This window comes from Etheostoma cragini, chromosome 2 (assembly GCF_013103735.1).
Source record: "Etheostoma cragini isolate CJK2018 chromosome 2, CSU_Ecrag_1.0, whole genome shotgun sequence".
In the NCBI taxonomy this organism is placed as follows: Eukaryota; Metazoa; Chordata; class Actinopteri; order Perciformes; family Percidae; genus Etheostoma; species Etheostoma cragini.
In genome coordinates, this window is record NC_048408.1 from 9,122,508 (window position 1) to 9,138,231 (window position 15,724).

At 39.1% G+C, this 15,724-nt stretch overlaps 2 protein-coding genes across 3 annotated transcripts in view; both read right to left on the reverse strand.

Moving 5' to 3' along the window:
• Positions 1–1,510: 1,510 nt before the first annotated feature.
• On the reverse strand, positions 1,511–9,658 carry LOC117954241 (synaptogyrin-3-like). Of its 2 annotated transcripts, none has more exons than XM_034887873.1 (4): positions 9,415–9,658; positions 7,572–7,806; positions 6,344–6,489; positions 1,511–2,533 (listed from the first exon to the last, which is right to left on the reverse strand). In XM_034887873.1, exons 1-4 carry the CDS (start codon positions 9,517–9,519, stop codon positions 2,306–2,308), a joined length of 714 nt encoding a protein of 237 aa, XP_034743764.1. In that variant the 5' UTR covers positions 9,520–9,658; the 3' UTR covers positions 1,511–2,305. The 2 variants fall into 2 exon arrangements, with proteins under 2 accessions (XP_034743764.1, XP_034743770.1); XM_034887879.1 differs by lacking the exon at positions 1,511–2,533 and adding an exon at positions 6,055–6,183.
• Positions 9,659–10,516: 858 nt separating this feature from the next.
• Positions 10,517–15,724, reverse strand: part of zgc:136472 (uncharacterized protein LOC678514 homolog) — a 5,510-nt gene continuing 302 nt past the window's right edge. The window contains exons 1-11 of the mRNA XM_034887793.1: positions 15,434–15,724; positions 14,521–14,721; positions 14,081–14,205; positions 13,836–13,973; positions 13,328–13,435; positions 12,257–12,382; positions 11,962–12,159; positions 11,741–11,861; positions 11,111–11,292; positions 10,819–10,908; positions 10,517–10,664 (exon numbers count right to left, since the gene is read on the reverse strand). The exon at positions 15,434–15,724 is cut by the window's right edge and continues 302 nt beyond it. Of these exons, the coding sequence (XP_034743684.1) occupies positions 10,581–10,664; positions 10,819–10,908; positions 11,111–11,292; positions 11,741–11,861; positions 11,962–12,159; positions 12,257–12,382; positions 13,328–13,435; positions 13,836–13,973; positions 14,081–14,205; positions 14,521–14,721; positions 15,434–15,614 (1,554 nt within the window). The 5' untranslated portion in view covers positions 15,615–15,724 and the 3' untranslated portion in view covers positions 10,517–10,580. The remainder of the gene's footprint in view (positions 10,665–10,818; positions 10,909–11,110; positions 11,293–11,740; positions 11,862–11,961; positions 12,160–12,256; positions 12,383–13,327; positions 13,436–13,835; positions 13,974–14,080; positions 14,206–14,520; positions 14,722–15,433) is intronic.

Consider the following 15,724-nt stretch of genomic DNA (forward strand, 5'->3'; position numbering starts at 1 on the left):
TATACAATGACTTCTTTGTCACTTTTTTCGAAATGCTGGACTACTTTTTTAACATACTATACTATTACAAATTTATCGGTTTTTCAACATACTATACCATGATTTTTTTTACATACTGTGCTATGACTTTGTCATCACTTTTTTCGACACATGCTATGACTTTTTTCACTTTTTTAACCTACTATTCTGTGACTTTTTATCACTTTTCTTCTGACATTCCATGCTACAACTTTTTTCTACATACTATACTTTGGCTTTTTATCACTTTTTTTTACATGCTATACCATGTCTTTTTTTTATCACTTTTTGATCATCCAATACTTTGACTTTTTAGGACTTTTTTATCACTTTTTTCTACATACTAAACTATTACCTTTTACCACTTTTTCCGACATACTATGCTAAACATTTTTTTGACATACAGTGATACTGTACGTATGGCTATTTTATCACTTTTGTTATCATACTATACTATGACATTTTTCAAAAGGCTGTACTATGTCTTTTTTTTAATCACTTTATAACATGTATATTATAATATGAGTTTTTCAAAATACTATACTATGACCGTTTTATCACTTTTTGACATACTACACTATGAACATTTTCAACATACAATACAGTGACTTTTTATCACTTTTATCAACATACTCTACTATGACTTTTTTTAATCACTTTTTTCAACATACAGATGGCTAAAGCCTATTCCATCATACTACACAATACATTTTTTTTACATACTATGCTATGACGTTTTTCAACATACTTTGCTGTAACAGTTTTTGATAACTAACATAACTTTTTATGGCTTTTTTTGACATACAGTACTTTGATGTGACTTTTTCTCGACACACCATACTATGACTTTTTCATATACTATACTTTGACTTTTTAATCTCTTCATCCACATACTGTGCTGACTTTTTTTACATACTATACTGTCACTTTGAATCAATACACTATACTATGACTTTTTATCTCTTTTTTTGACAAACTATCACTTTTTTCAACATTCTATACTATGACTTTTTATGACATATAACACTTTGGCCTTGTTAATTAAATACTTCACTATGCTTTTTTTAATGACATTTACATGACATGCTATGACTTTTTTATGACATAATAAGATACAGGCCATGTTAAAGTTTCTTGCTGATTCAAATGGTTAGAATTCAAGGTACTGGTTGCAATGAGAAAATGTATGGAAAGTATCTTATAAATGGTCTTGCAAATTTATTACTTTTAACCTCAGAATTCCTTCATAAACCCTGATGAGGTCTTCAAATGAGCCACTTACAGTATCAAAAAATAGATATAGTATACAGCACAGCTGCTGCCATCTGCTGCTTATGAATTCAACATAACTCGAGTACCATTTCTAAATACAGCAGCAGATGTTGATTAATATGCCAAACATGTCTTGAGTCTCAATAACATCAAAAACAGTTTCTCCCATTGCAAGAAGCAAAGAGGAACCAGTTTAGAAAAAAGTCTGAACAAAGGCACACTAAACAGTGGTGATGAATAGATTTTATTTTTCATATGTCATTGAACCACTTCAGCATATAACAACAAAATATTTAATCACATAAATATTTCACACTGAACCACTATAGCATTCAGAATGCATTAAGCTATCCCTCCTTTATTTTCTTGCCAAGAAAATGTACCCATCACTGCCACCATTCACTTGTTTCCTCGGAATCTATTGGTCATGCTGCCTGTCTGTCTCAATTTTAGCCAATTGGACGTCATATTCCTGCTGGGCAGCTTATGATTGGTTGGGCTGGCTGAAGTCCAAACAGAAGCAGATAAACGGAGACACGCAGCTATTCTGTCTTCTATATTTCCTTCACTAAACACCTCGTTTTCTTCATGAATCAGATGGATTATCATCCCTGATCTACATCTATGTTAATCTGCACCTCACCGTAAGAACATGCAGTCAGGGTGTGTGTGTGTTTGTGTTTTCAGGTGTACATGTACAGTATATATCCAAGTGGGAGTGAGTACAGCTATGTTTGCGTGCATCGACATTTGTGTGTGTGTGTGTGTGTGTGTGTGTGTGTGTGTGTGTGTGTGTGTGCATGAACAGAAGAAGACACTATTCTTGACACAGAGAGTTACAACTAACTAAGCTGAGCCAGCAGTTGCCATGGTGAAAATAGATCATACATCATCACATGACCAAATCCCACCAATCTCAGGACAGAATGGAAAGCCACTAATCAGCGAGGCATGAAGTTGTCCGTGCCCGCGTCGTATGCAGCAAGGTTTAACTCACACCTCTGTCTGTCTGTCCCTAGAAGGCAGGAGCCATGGGTCTCTGCTGTGTAAGTTTCTGAGGGTCGAGGGTTTCAGTGAAGGGCGGGGCTTGATAGGGGTTGGTTGTTACTATGGTAGCTCCGTTGGCGATGGGGTACGGTGTAGCACGAGCATTGCCATGGGGAGGATCCAGGTGTTGCCACGTGAACAAGTTTGTGTTACTGCCGGTTAAGAAGCGTCGCAGTGCACTCAGCGTCAGTACAGTCTGTTAGTAACACACACACACACACACACACACACACACACACAGAATGTTAGTTACAAATTGAATTGCATTAAAGACACTTTCAACCTACAGCCCTTTTTTTACAGCAAGAATAACATTCTACACCCAGGCTAGCCACTTGTGAAGCTGTGCAAAATGCTAACATCACTGTGCTAACATGCTGATGTTAAGCAGTTATAATGATTACCAGGTTCACCAGTTAAGTTTAGCGTGCTTGCATCATAGACTGTTTATTAATTGACAGTGCATGTGTGATGTCACCCATTGGTTTGTAGATATCTGCTATCCCTCATCGAGTTTGCTGTTATGGGCGCAGCAATCCTGGTTGCTTATGTGACAATTTTAGACGAGAGAGAGACTGGGGGAAGAGCCCTTCCACTGTGCGTTACACACTTTCAATGGCACATCATAGCCACACAATTAAACATCCCCTTGCTTTATTGCTGATTTAAAATCAATAAGACCACAATTTAAAAAGTGAACATCATATTGTGTTGCTGAAGACTTACAACTAGTGATTAAGACCATAAACTAATTATGAAAATGTTTCATGAGGTAACGGCACGTGTCGGCCACTGTTGGAAATTAGATAGAATGCACGTTAAAGGCACTTCTGCATTTGCAGCACTTCGCGGAACCGGATGCGGAGCCCAATAATATTTACAGTCTATGGTTAGTATGCTAACATTTGCAAGTATTTGGCAATGACCAAATATATTGGACAAACGAAAATTATTTCATCTGGTGATGGTATTAGATAAAAAGTCAGAGTATCACCTAAGTCAATAGGATTCATCATCATGAAACCATGTATGTCTAGACAAAGCTTCATGGAAATTCATCCAATAGTTGTTGAGATATTTTAGTCCGCCATAAAGTCCCTCCTTCAGTATGCCTAAAAAACCGGAACATATCTCTGTTCCCAGCTGGGTCCTGTGATCCCCAGCTAAATATCCCCAGCCTCTTAATATAACACAAGGGAAGACCTTTCAAAGAGGTTTATGTTCTTAGCAATGGGTCAGTTATGGTTCAGTCTACTGATGTTTTATTCCTTGGAACCTTCACCCTGAAACTTCCATTTCAGACTTTGGTATCTCTACAGGGGCTAAATGGATTTTTAACATTCAAACTGCATTTATAATGTCTATCTCCCTACGTTCTTTTGCAATTTAACTGCAAGACAGCTGTTACCAATCTCTTACAACGAGGACCCGGGGAACTAGGGATGACCTGTAAACCTTGAACAACCTGTAGGCTAATCTAGGGATGGTCATTACTTTTAGGAACCCTGTGAGGTTTTGGTTCTGGGTTCCTCTTTCAGTGTCCCCCTCATACAGCCTTTATAAACGTGGATGTGTGTATATACACAAGCTGTTCAGTTGCCCAAAATGGAATCCAGTGTGACAAAACATTTCATACTTTTGCTATTTCTCTACCAGACCCAATGGTATCTTTAACTCCTCTTGCTATAATCCCATTAATTTCTTTCTCTGCACTGTCTGGCTGTGTGTTGCATTCACATTTCTGCAACATTCTAAGAAATCTTCTGGTGCACCTTTTCATTGGTAATCTTGGACACCAGCTCTTTCTTTCTGAAAACCGTTCTGCATTGTTGTTCTTTGTTAAAGTACCGACTGTCCTATTAAATACGAAATTCAATGGTAAAATAGGGGTTAATATTGTTGTGTTTATTGTCCTTGTTGTGATGTAAGAACACATCTGCTAGCTTGATCACAAACGACCGTGCTGATGGCAACTCATGAAAGGAATTCATTATGAACTCCTGAGCAGTGCCGAAATTGAGTTCTCTTCCCCAAAGTGAGCGGAACAATGGAAACAAAAGCAAAACCCATGACGATGTTTACAGAATACATTAAATTTTAGCAAGTCCTTGCAGTGGAAAAGAGCTGTTACGTAAACCTGGAAACATGCACAGTTTGGTTAAAAGTGCTGATACTCAAAACAAAAAGGAGGATTAAAAAGAGGGTTGAATAAAGAGATCAATTTAGGCTGACTTTTCTTAGTATGGGTTGCACTGCAAACATGTTGGATCCTCCTCTTCCAATAATGTAACTTCAGAGCATCTTATAGCATTATACCCTCCCTGCTTGCTAAATCCCCTCATCTATAAAACTCCATGACCCCAGTTATCGGCCAGATGTGTAAATCTAATGGGGTGTGAAACACAACTAATGACATCAATCAGGTAATATCTTAGGGTCCCGGACCCCCTGTTGAAGATCTCTGTCTTAGATGTTAAAAAGCCAGAAGACATTAGAATTGAGCCGTGTGCTGTACTGACTGTAAAGGCCCTTAAGGCAAATTTGTGATTTGTGAAATTGGGCTATAATAAAAAATTCACTTGACTTGACATTACACAACTGTTTTCACAGGCTGAGTTGAACACTTCATGATTAGTAAACCAACTTTACTGTGTGAAATCAGGAGACTTTAAGGAGACTAAGTTAAAGTAACATTGATTTGGCTCTCTGTCACGTACTATAAATCTATTACAGAACAATTTACTACAGTATAGGGAGAAAAACTGACTTGGCAGACTGAAAAAGAGTCTTTTGAACCATGCTGCAAATCCTTGACATAATTACAGCTTAACCTTTCCTTGTCCTCTGACAGTGAGATAAATGGTTGCTATTGGTTTGGTGGTAAAATTTTTTATAACAGCCTCCATTGAGTTTTCAATGGATAATAAATTTGTTGGCCTCTGTGTGACTGGCAATGCTATTTGGCATTGTAATTGTTTTTCTAAAAAGCAGCTCTTTATCAGAAACTATCTGTAAACATCTCCACAGTTACACACATTTCACACCTGGAAACTGACACCCACTGACCTGTTGGCTGCTGAGCAGCTCAACTGGAGCGGTTAAGGGTTAAGGGCCTTGCTCAATGGCACCTTAATGCTTGTAATGAATGACGCGAGTCAAGTGTCTTTCACTTTTCCCTGCCTACATTTATCCTGCTTGTCAGTGGCTCAACCTTAGGAAACTCTATGGCCACCACAAAATCATGACCATGTATGGCTACAAGAAGTGATTTTCTCCCTTCCATATTTTTAAAAGTCCTTAGGGGCGACTGTGGCTCAGTGGTAGAGCGGTTGCCTGCCAATCGGAAGGTTGGTTGTTCGATCCCCGCCCCTGCAGTCATTGTCCAAGTGTCCTTAGGCAAAACACTGAAACCCGAGTTGCCCCCGGTGCTGCGCATCGGAGTGTGAATGTGTGTGCATGTTTATCTGATGAGCAGGTGGCCCCTTGTACGGCAGCCCCGCCCACAGTGTGTGAATGGTGAATGTTTCCTGTAGATGTAAAAGCGCTTTGAGCAGTTGTTAAGACTGGAAAAGCCCTATATAAATACAGCACATTTACATTTGGCCTGTCATTTAAAACTAACACTGAGTTTTTGCAGTTTTTGTTTACAGTAATACATAAGAGTGGATCACAGCTCATTGCATTGAGCATCTTGATGGAAAATTATAAAATTGTGTGTGTGTGCGTGTGTGTGTGTGTGTGTTAGACTAGAGAGAGGGTGGGAGGGCTCTTTGGCAGGAGTCTCTGCTTGTCCTCCATGAAGGAAATGCTCTTAAATCTGTTCATTGCTTGCAGACACTGATAACCCTGAAATGCACACACATACAAACAAACATGATGGTGATGAACGAACACAGACACACACACACACACACACACACACACACACACACACACACACACACACACACACACTGAGACAGTTGTGCCAAGATGTGGTTTTAGACACAGGTGTAAACATACAGACCCAGGTCAGGATGGAGAAGAAGCAGAAAGCGATGGTGGCTCTAGCGGCATCAGAGCCCTGGGCCAATGGCAGCTCGTCTGGAGAGGTGTCCTGCCACTGATTGGCCAGAAAACAGAAGCCAACGAACCACAAGAAGCTAGCGAGACCTGGAGGCGGGATAGGTGGGGCAAAAAAAAAGGTAATGTGCATCATCTTTTACATTTGTAAGAGAGCTTATTCTGATTCTACTAAAACACTCCCTTAAAGGAGAATCCCAGTCTATTTCCACACGTAGCTCTGTTGTTTGTAAATCTGGAGTGCTGTCAGTAGAGAACAAAATGAAACCAATCGCTGCTGCCTACACCGTGTTATCCTCCTGCTAGCGTTAGCACCCAACAGGCTTAAACAGGGCAAGTTTTACGCGTGTTTTTAGCCTCTAAACATGTTCAAAAATGTCATTAAAAGTGCCTACCCATGTGAAGGGATTTCTTTTGAGTGAACACAGTGAATCTGTAGATGTGAAAGAAATGCATAAAAAATGTGCTTGGGCTCTGTTTATTTCCAGTGTTGAGATGGCAGTAAGACGAGAGCTGCCACACACTGCACATTTTTGTGTCTCTTTTCGGTGGTTTAGTTAGTAGACCTTCCAAAGCACTCGTCTTGCAAGTCTCAACACCGGAACTAAACAGAGCTGAATTAGCAGAACTTTTATTCAACTCACATATGTGTTAATATGTTTGTACCGAATAACACATGATAGTAAGAGAACAAATATGTGAGTTGTTGATCACAAAAAACAACAACCTTATCTTAGAAAACGATGTTTATCTAAACAGTCTTCCAGCTGTCCCGGCTCTCCCCTACTCATTATGCAAAGTGACCCATTTCAGAATCATATTGTATATTATTGAATTATAATTACTGATGCATTAATAAGCTAATTTGTACTGCGGTATAATCTTTATATGTTGGGTAGCTTGTGAAATTAGGGATCAATGACATTTGACCTTAATTAAAATTAAAAAAATAAAATTACATTCCTTTGTACATTAAATGTTTTAATGCTATACTATTATTCAAAAGTAACTGGTTACGTTTTCAAATAAGTATAGAGTTAGACGTACAATATTTGACTCTGAAATGTAATGGAGTAAAAGTGTTAAGCAGCAGAAAATTGTATTTAAGTACAGTATTGGAGTAACTGTAGTTGGTCACTTCCCACCACTATATCTGTGTGAATATTATGTACCAGAGAAGACGAGGTCCAGCAGGACAGCACGTCTTCTGTCCTTGACACTGCTGATGGAGGGGAAGTAAATGTCCAGGATCAGGAAAAAGATGCTGCCGAGGAAACAGGCCACGCCCACGGTAACACCATAGTTACAGGCATCCGCGTTGTTGTTGAAGACGCAGAGCAAACGCTCGCTGCCGATGTTGATGTAGCCCTCGTTCACGATGCAGCTGAACACCACCATGGAGAAAACCTGCAGGGAGAGACGCGTGTGCTGGTTTATTATTGTAACAGGTAGCAGAGAATGAACTCACACTGATGTATGAATGTCTCTCAGTCCTCCTACATGCCTCAAACAGACACAGACCTCAACAGACGGTAGATCAGTCTTCTGAATGAGGTAGCATTTACAAAAACTCTCCACAGTAGGATGTGTAACCTCTTTTGTAAAATTTAAAATTAATGGGTAATGAGGAGAGCTCTTTCACTTTCACCCAGATTGAACCATCAACCTCCGGATAACAAGCTTGTGTCTCTAACCTTTAGGCCATATATAATTTTTTTATATGTTGTAACTTTATAATAACCATCCACACACTGTTTATAGACGGTTTACAAACCAGTTAGTAACCCTTAACAAGGTGTTTGAAATATCTGGTCCATCTATCTATGTAATATTTAAAGATGTTTTAAAAATGGTTTCTTAAAGGTTTACAAACTTTTTTTTAATCATAGCTGATACCTAATATAGTATGTGAAGGATTGGGTGTGTTACAATAAACTGTTAATATTCAGCACTGATAAAAATTAGTAAACATTATTAGTTATAATTTAATTGTTGGTTTACAGCCAAATGACTGTTTGCTAACAGTCAAATGACAATTAACTAAAGATAAATTAACTATCAATTTACCATTTGTTAATGATGGTTATAAAGTGTTACCGTGGCCGAACTGATCCTTTAAGAAATTTGCCAAATTCTCCTCAAATGGAATGCCAATAAGACACAATATGTGACAATGAAGGACTGTCAGCAACATGCAAAATACATGTTTCATTTACAGATGTTTAGCAATTTGATCATCATCACCTTTGGATTAAAGACATATTTGATGGGGCTGTTTTGTTTTGCTGTGTTTTCACATTTTTACAAACAATGAATTAATTGAGAGAATCATTGATTTTAATAACTAATTAAAATAATCTCTTAATCTCTATGTACAGCAATTCACTGGTCTACATGTCATATTATTGATTGCAGGCTACTAATGTGTTCTAATTAATAATATCTGTTTTTTTCTTAATACTTCCTCTTGACTGGATTTTTGTTTTAAAGAGCACTGGCGAAAGAAAGAAAGAAAGAAAGAAAGAAAGACAGGGTTTGTTGTTTGCATCTGTTAACTTGAACTTCTATACCTCCTTTAAACCAAATAGTTCCCTCAGTGAACATTACATGGTGCATAGTGACTCACAGCTGCACAGTATCACACAGAGAAGGACAGAGGGGTGTTACATTCTGGTTGGGGGGCATTCAAATCCAAAGCGTTCACATGTAGACACAAAGAGGCTCCAGACATACATATGTTAATCAGATGCTGGTCCTGAACTCCAGCCAGAAGCTGCATCACTGAAATAATTTCTGTTCATTAGACCGAGGTGAACACCAGAGATATAACTCAAAGATGCTGGGCCTTTTTTCTTAAATACTCATTTAGAATGAATCCTGGCTGGATAAAAGGCACAAAAGCAAAGAGCGAGAGTCACAGACAATGTGAATGGAGAGAGACAGAGAGAGGGAGGGGGGGCTCAGGTAGGCCCGTCCATTGATTCAACATACACGTTAAAGAGAAGGCTTACTTACCCACGACATCAGTCTGAGAATGGTTCGGGGATGCGTGAAGAAGGCGACCGGATCGAAAGCGACGCTCCCGGCCTTCCCGGCGCCGTACGGCCGCGCTGGATCCATCCCTCCGGCTTTGTGCAGCCTGACGCCCGCTGAGAGAACGAGAGGAGACGGTCAGAGAGCTGCGCGGAGCGGCGGCGTCCTCCTCCAGCCTCCGTGTGAAGTCACAGCGCGTCACCGGGACCAGATCACAGCTGCACCGCAGAATCAGCTGTCAATTATCGATATGTACTTTAAGTGTTCACTCATGTTTTATTGCTCGTTTTTTAAAGATTTTTGGCTAATATAGAGGATTTTTGAGGAGATATAACACAGACGCAAACCTAAATGACCCACACCAAGCCAATAATTTAAGGTTAGATGTTATATTATCATTTATCAACTCTCAGTGGCACCATATATCGTGATAGTAATCGTTCGGTATTGTTTTACGAAATTAAGTTGTTGGAACAAATTGTATTAAGACAAAATGGTGACTAAAAGAGATGTGAGTTTTTGTTGTTACGTTACACATGTGAAGAGTTTTGACCAATAGCAGCAGCTGTAACCACGGGATAAACTCCTTAAAAAGTAGCCCATGTTGTTAATGTTTTTTTTCTAGATTATTTATGTAGTTGACAGTTAAGTAACAATTTCTTAGATTGTCTCCAAATGAACCTCTACATGCTGTTTCACAGCCTTTCCACATAGAAAGGAAACGTGAAGTCATCAATTTCTTGTTGTTTTGGGGTCTTTTTCGTGAGATTTGTTAACAAAGACAAAACTATCACATATATTACTCTGAAACATACATGCACATGAGAATCGTTTTTTTAATATGGATCAATCCCACTGAGCAGAACAGTAAAATATCACATGTATCAGTGACCTCTGATGGACAAACTGTATAATTCAGAGACAGTGTATCTAAATTACCTCAAATATATTTTTGACATTTCTGTACTGCATTTTTTATGGTACTTGTCAGCTAATATATAAGCAAATGTGACAAATTATGTCGAAAACCTTTTTGGTTAAATAAATAAAAAGTCTTGTGACCTCAAAGTTTTTAACTGAAGACTTTATTTGATTTGATTGGACAGTCGAGACACACACAGACAAACACTACTGTCTTTGTTTCCGCATTAAAGCTCGTCTTTGTTTTTTTTGGCTTTTTTTGCCTCTTCAGCTTTTGCGGCCTCAATGTACTTCCTCCTGTCTTCATCCTCCTAGAGACACCAAAAAAAGAAGTTTATTTTTAACAGAGATAAAAAAAGACTGCTCACACACACTCTCACACACACACACACACACACATACAGACACACACACACACACACAGAAACAAACTACTGCAGCAATGTTACTAAGCAGACCATTTACCTTAACTCTGTATTTTTTGGCTTTCTCCATCTCTTTATCTAAAAACTTCACTAGGTCCTTCACCTTCCTCTTCCCTTGGTAAATCACCACCTGACAGGAACACAGATTTCACATACTGAACATTATTACCACAATATAGCCTACGTCAAGTTTCCCCCCACAGAGCAGAGAAAACGCACATAATCCAACATTTTTCAGCAATCATTTGACAAAAAATTGCCTCTTTTATGCGCATGACTAACAGGATTGTATAAGAGTATCACACAAAATGAATCACTGAGATGCTCCATACTCTTTCAGCATATAGGGCAGGAAACAGGCAGAGTGATGGGTAGGCGCCCTGCATTGACATGTTGATGTCATTGGCTGAGGCATCGATGCGAGCGATGACCACGTCCTCTCGTTCCTTCAGGGCCTCGGCCAACTCCTCCCACAGCGGAAACAGAGCACGGGACTCCGGACTGTAGGGAAGGTCTGAAATTCACATATTTCAAAGTTTTTTAAGTGTAGGTTACGAGTACAAGGGAAAAAGAGTAGAAAGGTGTGCAAAATAGTTTGTAGATCATGAAAACAGTGTCACCCAAGAAGCATTTTGAACATTTTCGAACGTTCTGTTGTTCAGACGTGAGGTTGGAAAACGCTCCTGGGAGTGGGAATAAACGACCTGTCGCATGATGGTTTGAAGGACAAGTGGCTGGAAAATCAAAACAATGAGCTGAAAGACGCTCAAACGCTCTCTAAAGCTGAGGGGAACTTGCTAATTTGAAATGTTGATTGCTGCAGCTTTAACCTTAATGTTACACTTTCAACCAAATTTAGCCCAGCATTAACCTCAGTCTCTAATTGTTTTTTTACCTGCAAATTACCAAAAATCCAAGCTTACTGGGTCAGCTTTTAAGTGTACAAGAGTGTATTTACGTACAGAACAGGACAAAAACAGTGTTGTTGGGGTTAAATGCAACTTTCTCCAGCGTCATTCCCACTAGCTCCTTCACCGGCTGTTTGTCCCATCCTTCAGGTATTGGCTCACTCTGCATCTTAGGCTGTAAAATCAACCAAAACACATTATCCATATCAGGGATGAGTTGTTTCTTTAGTTTCTGTCATGTGTCATGTACTACAGCAAATGGGAATGACTGTTACCTTAGCCTTGCCGTCTAGGTAGGACTGGCAGAATGATTTTATAGTGTGTACATCCAGAGTGTCAGAGGGCAGGTGATAGGTGACGTGGTCGGTCAGGTTGACCAGGCGGATCAGAGGAGCTTCGAAACTCCGAACTCGGAAATATTCCATCAGCCTGCCGTTACGAGGCTCATCAACGTCCACCAACACAAACAAAATCTGAATACACACACACATGCAGACATGAAGTACTCCACCTTCTAACATGTGTTGCAATGCTGCTGTTTAAAATAACTTGTTTTTGTTTGGGTTCTACCTTCAACCTGAATGCTTCTGCAGCGCTGTTAAAGGCAGAGTGGATCTCCTTGAAGCCAGCAGAGCTTTTGTTGACATAGAGGAGGGCGTGGTTCAACACGGGTGATGTTAATATCTGAGTGGCTGTCTGCAAGAGAATAACATGCATTTAACACATCTCCGCTAACAGAATGAGGTTATGGCAGTGTGACTGAATGTGCATCTATCATTTTGCTAGTCAGTGATTGCACTGGGAAATGTCATTTTTTTTACCTTTGTTAGCTACCTGTATGTTGTCAGGGTGTTTTAGTTCAGTTTCTAGTTCTGTTTTAAAGTGTTTGCCATTCAAAAAGACCTCCGGAAACTTCTCAACTGTGGTCGCAAAAGATTGAATTTTGCTCAAAAGTGACCCCACATATGTAACTAGCAAATGTTGCTACTTAAGGTCCATTACAACTTACTTGTAAACATTTGCTTTAAACATCCACCTGTCAGGCCAACAGGGATTGAGTGTTTAATTAAAAAATCCACAATTTTGAGTGCTACAGGTTACTTACAGTACTTAATAATTCAAATGTAACCCTTACATGGAGAAGAACAGTAAATTATGTTACTGTTTTTTCCTCAATTTACCCAATTTCACTACTATAATTTTATTTTAATGTTTATATCTTTAGGATGGGCTGACCATTAAGTATGCAGATTTTAAACATGAGAACAAAATCTATAAAATCAAGCAAAATGTAAGGCCTTATGTGCAGGGAAAAAGTATTTGACCTTCAAATTTTCTTATTATGAAGACTATATTCAATTCAATTCAATTGTATTTACAGTATCACTTTCAAACAAGAGATATCTCGAGACACTTTACAGATAGAGTAGTTCTAGGCCACGCTCTAGAATTTACAAGGACCCAAAAGTTGTAGTAGTTTCCTCCAGAGCAAGCAACAGTGTAACTGTAGAAATTCCTCAATATATTAATATAGGGACCAATCTCAGTGAGCTTAAAGACAAAAAACAGATTTTTACAAACTTGGGAGTAGAGCAGTTATACAGTTGTTTGTGAAAATGTACCATGCATCTAATACTCTACCTGTCCGGTGTACTCAGTGACTGGATCCATCTGGTAGACGGTGATAAACAAGATCAGCATCTCTTTAGATGTCTGAGGCATCATTTTGTAATCCTGGATGAGCTGAGACTGCAGCAAACACACAAATACACACGCACACACACACATAAACACAATCACACAGATAAAAAACAACAAATTAAAGGTGTCCTACGTAAGACTTATACAATTCATTTTTGGTCAAATTTGCTGAAACTGACACTATGTTCAAGTAGTACAACTTAAAGAAGGTAATTTAAAAAATCTGGCTCCTCTGGCACCACCTACAACCTGTGGTGCAATTTGCAAAAACCCACTGCTCCCTGTTCAGATCCTCCAATCAGGGCAGAAAAGGGGGGGGGGAGGGGGACCATTTGGGGCTTTAGCCGAAAGGGGGGAGGGAAGTTGTTGAGAAGTTATAGATGTTCTAATTCTTTGGCTGAGTCCTGGATCTTCAAAATCCTACAGCACATTGTTATACTTAAAGTACCTTTTTAAACAGCATTACAACATCATGTTGGAGACCGTATTTGGTGATGATGTCATTGTTCTGTGTCACAATGAAGTTAACATCAGGAAGGTCAATGGCTGCAGCGTAAAACACCTGGACGTACTCGTGGTTCATCTCCTACATGAGCACATAAACCAAAAATCACACACACATCTGTTGTCCAGACAATTGATAACAGTCACAACACCAGTGAGAAGCTGGAAAATTAAACAGTCGGTATTCACCTTAAAGACTCCAACCACCGTCAGGTCCTCTGAGGCGTCTAACTGGCTCAGATCAGCGATGAGGTCAGCAGCAGACCCGGCTCTCCTTTTCAGCCACGTCGAGATGGACGCCGAGCTCTTAGGAACTTAATCACATTCACAAATAATATTGAACAAATACATTTTGGGGGGAAATACTTACTTTCTTGCTGAGATTCAGATACGAAAATAAATTCCAACCTGGCGTCTGAGTTTTCCTGTGCGAGGTATACCACTGCATCATTTAAAGTTGACACTGAGACTGCAGTAGCAGCATACACTTAGCATAATTAAGCAATTTGCTTTTTGAATGGATGTGTCATGGTCTAGAATTGGGATCCTGTTACTTCTGATAACTCCAGCTCTATTCACTTTGCCTGATATTGATGTACTTATAAATGATATTTGTTATTTGGACATACCAGGACATGGCACAGGGTTGTTTTTATCTCCAGAAAGGTACAGCCTGATTGTGGCGAGGCCTGTCACATTGAGTTCTTTAGCCAGGTCCTTCTCCTTCGCCACATCAACCATGGCCAGTTTGACCTCTGACCCCTGGAGCTCTGCAGCAGCATCTTGGAAAACGTCTGAGATACGATGGCCTTCTCCGGACAGAGGAGCATCTACACACAGAAACAGATGCACATGGTAAACAGTGGTGGAAAGTAACTAAGTACATTTAGTCAAGAAGTATACTTAAGTACAATTTTGAGTTACGTGTATTTGTACTTTACTTTTACATTCATTTTCTGCTACTAACACTTCTACTCCATTACAATTCAGATGGAAATATTGTACCTTTTACCGTCCTACGTGTATTAATTTGATTACTTTTTTAATTTCATTTTCCAGATTCAGATTAATACAAAATATAACAGATTAGACATATTATGGTATCATTACTGTACATGAATACAACTTTACCCAGCAGTAACCGTATAGTATATAAAAAAATATATGTAGATAAATTAAAATTAGCTGATTGAATTAAGTGATGTACACAGTAAAGCACCAATAATTACAATTCAACAACATAATGTATAATTCTGAAATGATATCTGAAATCTTTTACCAATGCTACTTTAACAATACTGATGCTAATATTTATTTTAAATGCATGACTTTTACTCGTAAGAGAGAATTTCTGTGTAGTATTAATACTTTAACTGAAGTAAAAGATCAGAGTTCATCTTCCAGCTCTGACTACAAGTGAATATAAACAAGGACAAGATGATCATTTAGTTGCTCTTATGATGTCATTTGTATGCTTATAGACTACATAAACCTGTCAAACCTATCGAGATCAAGCTGTGTGTGTCTTTGTGTGTGACTTACAGAAGTGCACCAGGAGCTGCTTATATTTTCTCAGTGCCCTGTTGAAATTTCCTTTCTTCAGCTGTAAAACTCCATCTTTCTCAGGGAATGATTTGTCTGTTTGTCGGTCGGGTTGTTTGTCAGCGACGACGAACACACAGAGACAGAAGGCCGTCACCCCAAGCAGCAACTGTGTCCTCATGACGGTTCACCTACAGACTGAAACACTGGACACTGGAGCAATCTTGAAAGGTATGAAGGGAGTGGTGAAATGAAGCGCTGATATGTGTGTGTTTGTGTGTTTGTGTGTGT

What these genes read in the sequence shown, in the direction of transcription:
- LOC117954241 (XM_034887873.1), bottom strand. Translation starts at nt 9,519, where the DNA reads ATGGATCCAGCGCGGCCGTACGGCGCCGGGAAGGCCGGGAGCGTCGCT. An exon ending in GCTGGACCTCGTCTTCTCTG is followed by an intron (nt 6,490 to 7,571) that starts GTACATAATATT and finishes TCCCGCCTCCAG; the next exon opens with GTCTCGCTAGCTTCTTGTGG. An exon ending in TCTTCTCCATCCTGACCTGG is followed by an intron (nt 2,534 to 6,343) that starts GTCTGTATGTTT and finishes TGTTACTAACAG; the next exon opens with ACTGTACTGACGCTGAGTGC.